General features: G+C 30.2%; 3 protein-coding genes across 6 annotated transcripts; 1 reads left to right on the top strand and 2 right to left on the bottom strand.

Moving 5' to 3' along the window:
- Positions 1-1365: 1365 nt before the first annotated feature.
- LOC116773888 (uncharacterized) lies at positions 1366-4221 on the bottom strand. Its single transcript, XM_032666449.2, has 4 exons — positions 3812-4221; positions 2573-2958; positions 2083-2173; positions 1366-2012 (listed from the first exon to the last, which is right to left on the bottom strand). The coding sequence occupies exons 1-4, from the start codon at positions 4049-4051 to the stop codon at positions 1677-1679; spliced, it is 1053 nt and encodes a 350-aa protein (XP_032522340.2). The 5' UTR covers positions 4052-4221; the 3' UTR covers positions 1366-1676.
- Positions 4222-5144: 923 nt separating this feature from the next.
- LOC116774022 (abasic site processing protein HMCES) lies at positions 5145-7020 on the top strand. Its single transcript, XM_032666628.2, has 5 exons — positions 5145-5368; positions 5441-5681; positions 5759-5959; positions 6391-6597; positions 6676-7020. Exons 1-5 carry the CDS (start codon positions 5349-5351, stop codon positions 6931-6933), a joined length of 927 nt encoding a protein of 308 aa, XP_032522519.2. The 5' UTR covers positions 5145-5348; the 3' UTR covers positions 6934-7020.
- On the bottom strand, positions 6173-9571 carry LOC116774021 (uncharacterized). 4 transcript variants are annotated; one of them, XM_032666626.2, is made up of 5 exons: positions 9334-9571; positions 9063-9248; positions 8308-8994; positions 7687-7918; positions 6173-7614 (listed from the first exon to the last, which is right to left on the bottom strand). In XM_032666626.2, the coding sequence occupies exons 1-5, from the start codon at positions 9442-9444 to the stop codon at positions 7514-7516; spliced, it is 1317 nt and encodes a 438-aa protein (XP_032522517.2). In that variant the 5' UTR covers positions 9445-9571; the 3' UTR covers positions 6173-7513. The 4 variants fall into 4 exon arrangements, with proteins under 4 accessions (XP_032522517.2, XP_061379880.1, XP_061379881.1 ...); XM_061523896.1 differs by having other exon boundaries at positions 8308-8988; XM_061523897.1 differs by having other exon boundaries at positions 8308-9005; positions 9325-9472.
- Positions 9572-9738: the final 167 nt, after the last annotated feature.

Here is a 9738-nt window from a genome sequence, read left to right as displayed (position 1 = left end):
CCTAGGTTATGGATGAGTTTGACTATGAATTGACACTTAATTTGGTTCGCGAACACAATTTGAAAGGTTTAGTAAAGCTCGAAAAACAAAACATCTTACTTAATCAGCTAGTCGAATTTTTATCAGAGTCCTTAAAGAATGCTATAATCATAAATAAGATTCCTTGTAGTCAGCGGATTAGAGAGCCCTGGATAACTCCAGGTATTCTACGCTCTATAAGAAACCTTAACAAGCTGTAAAAAAACATCTCGCACTGATCCTTACAACGTTTATCGTAAGAGTAACATTTATTCGCTAGACAAACTTCTGCAATAATCTAATAAAGAAATTGAAAAGAAAATATGAAAGGAAATTACTGGCTTCCTTTAGACTGTTGTCGAAAAACATAAAAGATATCACTTACACTATTAAAAACAATACTCATAATTTTTTACACATAAAACCGACATCAGTAAAATCCGTTAATTATAATTTAAACCAATAATAATGAATAAAAAATGTAATGCATTTCTAGACGATGTACCTACCCTGTCCAATACTTTTGTTCTTTTAGACACGGACATCGAGAAGGTTAACAGTATGATAATAAAAAAGTATAATAATTTAAATAGAAACTGTGACTGTCCCACACTTAATAAAGTATCTAATACTAATGTAGGCTATAATATTTAAGAATGTTCATATGTGAGAAGCTCATGTGTTTCAAAAGTATCTATCCATTAGGGAAGAGCATGGTGTCCTAACACAAGCAGTTGCTGCTTAAAAGGATGCGCTGGTCACTCACTATGTAAACAAAATTATATTGAAACAATAACTATTATTATTATGATAATAAGTGAGATTTAGTTATTCAACAAGCAAAAGTGATTTAAGAATCTAATGGTGGAGATAGTACCGCAAACGAAACTAAATCGTTTATAAGCGAGTCAAAAGTACAATAAACACTAATAAAGGGTAAATATTCGAGTGTGGTAGCCGGTAAGTAGCTTGGCAAGAGACGATAGATACGCAGAATATCATTTTTATGTGTCATAGATATGATGCGGGATGAGGGGAACATGACGGCACAATCTCGTTCCCGACGGCACAATCGAATGTTCGCTATCCAGTACACTTGTGAGCACTTACATTGAACCCACTTTTGTTACTCTTCAGTTTTTGTTCGTGATAAACATCAAAGTGACCACTTTTTGTCGCACTCAGTTTACATGAACAAACTTGTTCCCGTTTACCCAAAACCTTGCCAAGTTACTATATGTACCGGCAACTATAATTAAGGCAAAATTTATTCACTAAACAGGTATATCAAGGTATTTAAAGTTAGACATAATATGCCTATAAGCCAAGTAATTATTAGAAGCAAAATAAGTATAAAAATTTTAATTACTAATGTTCTCAATTATTAAACATTTCTTGATGGGAGATCCGTGATGAGAAGTAAAACATATTTTTCGTCTGTAAACCAAGTAAGCATTAACGTGATACAAGTGATAGGTTTGTTATAACTATACAATTCTAGTAGTTTGCCACTTTCAATAGATATATGTACTAAATATAATCATTTATTTTGTTCGTTTATTGAGAAACTTGCTCAAGCATATTAAAAATTACAAACAATTATTAGCGCCTCAACATTAACATATGACAAACACCTTCCACCCTTTGATGAAAAAAAATTAAAAAACGATCGGCTCATAATTGTAGTGCGAAATGCCAACATTATCAACAAATAAATTAGTGTGACTCGGTAATATATTTGATTCTTTTACAAAAGGTGAAAATTGTTTTGTCCAGCCATCTCTCTCTGGGGGTTTTTCTGATATATCAATGTTGAGGGTCTTGAGGGCTTCTATGGCATTTTTATGGCCTTGAATAGCAGCAAGGCGGAGCAGTCGGGTGGCTATCGCTTGGTCACAGACCAAACCACCTCTCCCTTGTCCATAGTAAATTCCAAGGTTGTAGAGGGCATCCGGGTGATGTAATGTTGCCGCCAACCTATACATCTCCATGGCCTAATAAAAATTATTATACATTAGTACAGAGATTTTTTAATCACAAAACAACATTACCAATACTACTTACTGTTCTCTCATCGACATCAACTCCGACACCAATTTCGTAACAGAGACCCAAATTGTACAAAGCTGGGGCGTGGTTGCGATTTGCTGCAGACCTAACAAAAATGTGGTACAGATAAAAAAATTACAATGATTATAAATAATTTAATAACATCAAATACAAAAATTCCATTTTAAATGTGATCAAAAGTTAATTTTTCACATATTCAATTGTATTAACGAAAACTATTCTGTTTTCTAAACGAAGATATACTGTGTGTAAGGAATTTTATGCACATGTTCTAGCTGTAATACATCAGGCGAAGCAAGCTTAAAAAATTTTGTAAAATCTAACTATAGTTACACAAAAAAAAAACTAATTTTATATGCAAATTGATTGAATTTTTGATCAAAATATTGGTCTTAACTTTTAAGTACAGAGAATATTTCAAATTTCTAGTGTTATAACAGTATAATCTTTATCCTTTACGTCTAACAAGAGGAAAATTACATACCTCAGTAAGTTAAGACCATCTTGATGTTGTCCATTTTCAATGGCTGCCAGACCGAGTCTGTTCTCTATTGAATTTAGAACTTCACCCAAATCATCGTCAGCAGTTCCACTATCGGTGCTACAACTGTTCAACCTTTGTTTATCACCCCCGGCATGATCATTTGTTACCAAATGTACAATCGGTGATTTTTCAAGAGAATTATCAAGGGAACCGTTTATTTCTAGCGGTTTTATATATTTCTTGTTGCTATTTATCAAACATCCAAAGTGATCCAAAAAACAACTCTTGCTTTGAACTGGCTGTGGCTGAGCTCTGTCCTCATTTTTGTTTTTAAACTTCAGGTGGAGCAATTGACTAGTGTACCATCCAAATACTAGTGCACTACTCTAAAAGAAATCAGTGGAACATAAAATTAATAACTTTCTGTATACTTCACTCTGTAGTGAGAAATATCTAAAAAAAAAATATTTAAAAAATTATGCATCCATACCAAGTTTACTAAATAGTAAAAGTAATAATTTATATCAATACTGGTAGCAATAGAATTAAAAAAATTACCTATTAGTTAATAAAAACAAAGACTACAAAGAATATTTAGATAAAAATATACATCTGAAATTAAAGACAGTGTACACTGTACGAAAAACAATCTGATAGTAAAGATTACTACACAAATATTTTGAAACTATATTATACGTAATATAGAAACTATCATATAGATATATTTAGTAAAACAGACAAAATAAGATAAGATAAGATTAGATAAGATAAGCCCATCAAACATATAAATAAACCTTTCAAATAGGGTAAATATTAAATATTACACCAACAAATTAAACACAACAATGGTATTAATACTAAGTTATAATAAAAATAAGTTAAAGTAGAAATATATATTAAAAATGGAGAAAGGCTTATTAAAAAAATATATTTTTGAAGGTCATAATACATATGTGAATGGTGTTTTGCAACCTGGCTATACAAAGTACATGTGAATGCTATATGTATGGACTAAAATTATAATAATGTATTAATAACATATATAACTAAAGGAGTGCTAACACTTTATTTGGTATATTATATCAAAGATTATTTTGACTAATAAGTTACAAAGACAAAAGGAGAAAACATGTTAGCAACTTACATAAACACACAAAAAACATGTTTTTCCCAGACAAAAGTCAGTTGATAATATAAGGAGACATTTTAACAGTATTTACAACTAAAAATAGATCTTACCCATGTAATGGCACCTATCCAAGTGCGGTTTAATTCATCAAAGTTCCATCTCTTGCTCTTGGTATCATAATCAGACTGGTAATTACAACATTTTCTTAAGATAAACCAACGGCAAGGTGTGTTGCTGGTAGTATTCTTTCTATCAACTGTCACATTGTTACTAGAAGAAATAACAGCTGAACTTCTTATATTAGCACGCTCACAAGTGTCTCTGATCCGACGAGATACATATTTCCACATGTTTAAATCTCTTGATTAGTTAAACTGTAAAATTTTCAATAGAGCCCATTTTGAATAGGAATACAATTATTCTTAACGCATAACACTTTTTTTAAAAGCAAACTTAAGAACTAAAGCAAAAGCTATAAGAAAGTAGCCAACACCATAAACCACAGTCAAAATGTCAATATTCAAAATACAAATAGACATTATATTACAGTGATTGACGGTGAGAATACAGACAATAAATTTAAAAGATTAAATTAGCTGGAAAATTATTCATAATTTTTTTTATTACAACAACCAGTTATAAGAGTTAACTGAAATCATCAAAGAACTGTTATTAGTCCTTTGTAAACGAACAAAAGGATATTATTGATATTATATACATGATAATTATTAAAAAAATCCGTGTTTTATTTGTAATCACTATAGGTTAAATAAACAGACATAAAACAAGATATTCAAGATTAAATTTTAATAAATGGTAGATTATACGAACTACTCCATTTTCAGTAATGTTATTATATCAAAAATAAATTTCTCACTTATGAGAAACTACAGCAGTACAGTGTAACAGGTTTTGAGAACATTTTTTAAATATAAAGTAGAATATATAAATAACTTTAACTCTCAACGTACAATAATTTGGAGCTATATAATCAAATAACAAGTCACGCAGGTATATTTGTTATATTTTATTTGTTCTTTTCATCTGCCATATTTGATACTACCCATAAATTCAAATCGTATCTCCTAGATTGACTTCTCTAACCATGTTGGATATCGTAGGCTTTAAAATACGCCCAGATAATTTTCTTAATAAACGGGTTAGATCAATGGTTCCCAAATTTATTTTGTCTGCTGTCCACTTTTACATTTGTCCACTTTTACATTTTTACATCTACTAAAAAACCACTATAACTTCTAATTAAATTAATTTAATTATTATTATGACCTACTTTTTTCCAGGTGTCTTACTAGGTAGTCTAGAGGAGGTCCTCTAGACTTGCATCACCCATTTTAGAAAAGGCTGAGTTGAATGATGAATATTTCATTTTGTTTTAAATTGTTTTGTTTTTTTTTAATTATATAGGATAGGTGTGACATTTTATCATATCAAATGTCATTTGTTTGACATTCTGATTTTCGACAAACGTACAAACGTTAGCGGGAAAATTTTAACTTCTAGGATTTAAAAAAATTAAAAATATGTGAAATAAAAATTAGCAATTTAGAGGCAAAAAGATTGAAAACTGGTCGTTAAATAATTACCGGAAATCTTTATCTTCACTTTTATAGAAATTAAAAAAATATAATGTGCGGTCGAACTAGTTTGTATGTATCATGTTTAAAAACTAAAGAATAGAGTTATTTAGAAAATATTATGAAATAATTGCACAATTGTAGATCGCTCAATAAGGAACAAGTACGATGTGCTTGTGCCTACAAATCAAGAAAGGAAAATGTTTATGTGAAACCAGAATGGAAACCAGAACATAATAATGGAAAAGATTTTATTCCCTCATATAATATTGCTCCAACAGACATAACTCCTGTGTTAATTGCTGGTAATGATTTTAAGACTTCCAGCTCTTTAGTAAGGATACTTAAACCCATGTTGTGGGGTATAATACCACCATGGCACCAGGTTAAAAAACTTTGAATTTAAACAAAATACCTTTTTAATATATAAAAAAAATTATTAATTAATGCGATTACAATTAGGGTGATTACAAAAGCCACAATGTTAGCACAAACAATTGTCGGATAGAAAATATCAAAACTTCAAAACTGTACAGCCCGATACTGCAGAATGGAGGCCGCTGCATAATCATTGCTGAAGGGTTTTACGAATGGCAGACAACTGTGAAAAGTAAAACTAAGCAACCATATTACATATATATGCCACAAGGTGATAAAAATGAGGTAGGAAAAAAATACCTACATATTTGAATAGTCCAATATGAAGTAAATAGAATAATATCATAAATTTATTTAGTTTTGATAGGGGTTGTTGTAAATAATCATTTCTCTATTATGTATTAGATATTTTAAAGCTAATCTAAATTCATGTGTAAATTTCTAGATATTTCCCAAAGGCCATAAATACTATATGATTTTATCAGTGAAAGTAGGAAATTAATTTTGCAACCATTTATTCCGTTAAATAATCTAAAGCCCGCTGAGAAAGTGTAATATGTGCATTTCAGGTTTAATTCCAATAAACCCCTGTTTCTGCTTCATTTGTGCTCAGACGCTGCATATATAGTCTATATTCTTACTTAATAAGTTCAAAAATTTCATAACTACAATCAAATAAATGTATTTGTAAATTAATTGATGATTTTTGGTTGCAGACAAAAGACACGTCAGAAGATAAATTTAGTGAAATAAACGGATGGGATGGTGTAAAGCTTATACACATGGCCGGCATTTATAATATATGGAAAAGTGAAGACATAATTATATATTCATATTCCATAATAACTATGGAATCGAATGACACTATGAACTGGCTACACCACAGAATGCCCGCCATACTGGAAAACGATGAACAAATTAATGTATGATAGAAGCTCCTTAAACTTAAAACTTTATAATAATAAATATAAATCATTCTAAAATATATAATCTCCTTTCAGGCCTGGCTTGATGTTGAAAATGTAGGCGCGGACATGGCACTAGCATATTTGAAACCAGTAAAAATATTGACATATCATCTAGTATCAACAATTGTTAATAACTCAAGAAATAAGTCAGCAGATTGCAATAAAAAAATATCTGCTGGTAAAGGAACACAGAAAACCTTAACCTCTTTTTTCAGTAAGTCAGAAAAACGGAAGTCTGATCAAGATCCGGAAGAAAATAGCAATAAAAAAATTAAACATGAAAAATATTGATAGTCGAACTAACTTTAATGTAATAGGAACTTAGAAGTAAGATTAACATTTGTACTGTGTTACACAATAAATATCATTAAGGATTCAGGATAATCTAAATATGATTTATTTCCCACTAACTTACTTATTACAATGTGCATAAAGTTTATAATATCGACTACTTAATATTAACAATTTCGACTTTGTGTTTATCACAACATAAATAAAGTAGTTTTATATTGAAAATACTGTTTGACAAACAAATGACATATACAAAATATGTCTCAATCCGCATAAATATAGCAAAATATTAGTTTATTTATCCATTGTCTATTTAAAGCAGTTATGCCACACTAGAATTCTAACTTACAAAGACAATCATAATATCCTCTCAACAATATAACATCTAATATTGGTGCTTATTGCTTTGTCTATTTTTGTACTGATATATTATTAAAGCTTTTCAGTGCTATTTAACTACTACAAAACTTTAATGGTTTTTTTTTCATACATATGCGGTGAAAATTTAAATTATATTTTGTGTTATTGATGAAGCAACAAATATTTTTCTTAATCTTCCTATAAGATTGCTTGCAAATGCTCACACATTTTCTATTTTGAATTGTTTGAAGTCTGCTTCGCATCTTATCATTCTATGGTTGTTTAGGAAATCTTTGATAAAATTTTCAACTTCATAATCGTCTGAAAAATAATGCATATATGTGTATGAAAATATAATAATGTCCACAATCGAGTCGCAATTAATATCCTTACATGGAAATTTACTGCATTGGTAAATTAACTTAATTAAATGTTTTGCTAGGGCCTTGAACAGAGCTTTCCCTCTAATTCGTCCGTTCACATAATATGGTGTAAGTATTTTTACAACCCAAGGTGTGATTCTTTCTTTGCAGCTCATAATCAGCTCTGGTGATTCATCTAACGGAGAGACCATATCCTCATCGTCACTGACATCACCAAATAGTTCTTCGAATTTTTGTTTAATCTGAAATCATTATATAAGGAAGACTTAAATATAAAATCATAGATTTAATATTATACCCATGTTGGCTTAAAACAGTGGTTCCCAACCTTTTCTTGACCAGGGACCACTTTGTATTCTTTGTTGTTCACACGGGACCACAATGTAAAGGAAGAATAAAGTGAATGACTACAAAAATAAATAAAATTTTGTATCAACAAAAATATGTTATTGAAACATTAATAAAATTTAAAAGAGGTTTGAATTCGTTTGTAGACCTGTTTTTGAGTCCTGACCACCGGTTGGGTACCACTGGTTTAAAATATATATCTGTATGTAGCATGCAAGTATTGCTTCGAAGCTGGTTAATAAATAAAGGCATTCTAAAATTAATATCATTTAAATATATTTACCCTAGCAAGTCTTTTCCTATCGCTATCTCTGATCTGATCCAGCAGTTCATATAATTTAATTTTCATAAAATATTCTTCACAAAGCCATTTGCTGACTCGATTATTTTTTGTTCTGGTATATTGTGAGCCAGGCTCAATGTTTACTGGCATTCCACTAAGCAAGGATCTATCATTCGGACAACTCGCTTGGTTTTCTTGTAAGGCATCAATTGGCATCGAGGTATTTACTTGCAAATCGTTTAAAGCTGTCATTTCTTCAGTGTTATTTATACTACTGCTGTCACAAAGGGCACTATCAAATATGTCGTCATCATTTGGATTGCCCTCAAATAATTTTTCCATTTGTAACATTAAATCGTCTGATTCTTTAGGCTCCGTTTTTAGATTTTCACTTAAGATTGATGTATTGCAGTTTTGGTTTGGGAGTTGTGCTTCTGTATGTGAACCAGTTTTCAATGCTATTTGTGGATTTTCAATACCAATACTTTCCGGATAATATGAGCTTTTGGGAGATTGTGATGATTTTTTTATCTTCTTCTTAAGGCTGCAGACACACTTGCAATTGCAAGTGTCATCAACCTTAGAATGTGTTTGAGTTTTTTTCTCATTTTGTGGTTGAAAATGAAGGCACTCATATAGCTTCTTATAAAGTAAGCCATTTTTCGTTGTCTTTTTCAGTTCCTGAACCTGAAACATATCTTGATATAATGCATTTAAAAATAAGTAAAATAATAAATAATTGAGCCATATTTTACCACATTCATGATGTTTTTTCTGTACAAGTTTACAACCATTGCAGTTTGGGCGGCGGACATTTCTATTATTTTGGCGCATCGCCATATAGCACTAGGAAGATAAATATTCTTATTGAGTAGTTTTTGATTTGTTTCATAATTAACAGAAAGTAATTTTATGAGGTATTCCATATAATGTTTCCGAACCTATTTAAGAAGAATATAATTAATAATTATACATAAATATACAAATATTCACAGCGTGATAAACTTTACACAGAACATTTTATACTTTGGATATAAGAAGATGAGGATTTAATTCAATGGAAGGCAAAGGCATAAATGTATGATCGTGTTCAAGTATCCATTGTTCCACAATACTATCCGATTCCCATTCTTCCATAATTTTAGTTTTTTCAAGTTGTTCCCGCTCACAAAATATCAAAAGTAACTGAAGTACGTAAGACAAATAAACAAAACATTAAACGAATTGACCGCTAAGACCGGCCGGACTTGAATTGTCAACTTTATTTTTAAAATAATATTGTCAACAATAAAGCTTAGGTTTTCTCTCTTCTGCCAATTATATTTGTTGCTTTAAGAACATTCACTAAAATTTTATTAGTGGGAAATATTATTATTATTTATATATTTGTTTTCTACTATTTATATTATTTTAAAAAATAATGAGATAGTG

This window comes from Danaus plexippus, chromosome 20 (assembly GCF_018135715.1).
Source record: "Danaus plexippus chromosome 20, MEX_DaPlex, whole genome shotgun sequence".
In the NCBI taxonomy this organism is placed as follows: Eukaryota; Metazoa; Arthropoda; class Insecta; order Lepidoptera; family Nymphalidae; genus Danaus; species Danaus plexippus.
Note: the sequence above shows the minus strand (reverse complement) of the source record. Positions and strands in the feature narration are given on the sequence as shown.

What these genes read in the sequence shown, in the direction of transcription:
- LOC116773888 (XM_032666449.2), bottom strand. Translation starts at nt 4,051, where the DNA reads ATGTGGAAATATGTATCTCGTCGGATCAGAGACACTTGTGAGCGTGCT. An exon ending in GGATAGGTGCCATTACATGG is followed by an intron (nt 2,959 to 3,811) that starts GTAAGATCTATT and finishes GATTTCTTTTAG; the next exon opens with AGTAGTGCACTAGTATTTGG. An exon ending in GATGGTCTTAACTTACTGAG is followed by an intron (nt 2,174 to 2,572) that starts GTATGTAATTTT and finishes CATTTTTGTTAG; the next exon opens with GTCTGCAGCAAATCGCAACC.
- LOC116774022 (XM_032666628.2), top strand. Translation starts at nt 5,349, where the DNA reads ATGTGCGGTCGAACTAGTTT. An exon ending in ATGTGCGGTCGAACTAGTTT is followed by an intron (nt 5,369 to 5,440) that starts GTATGTATCATG and finishes GCACAATTGTAG; the next exon opens with ATCGCTCAATAAGGAACAAG. An exon ending in AAAACGATGAACAAATTAAT is followed by an intron (nt 6,598 to 6,675) that starts GTATGATAGAAG and finishes ATCTCCTTTCAG; the next exon opens with GCCTGGCTTGATGTTGAAAA.
- LOC116774021 (XM_032666626.2), bottom strand. Translation starts at nt 9,444, where the DNA reads ATGGAAGAATGGGAATCGGATAGTATTGTGGAACAATGGATACTTGAA. An exon ending in CTCATCTTCTTATATCCAAA is followed by an intron (nt 9,249 to 9,333) that starts GTATAAAATGTT and finishes CTTCTTAAATAG; the next exon opens with GTTCGGAAACATTATATGGA. An exon ending in GAAAAAACATCATGAATGTG is followed by an intron (nt 8,995 to 9,062) that starts GTAAAATATGGC and finishes GATATGTTTCAG; the next exon opens with GTTCAGGAACTGAAAAAGAC.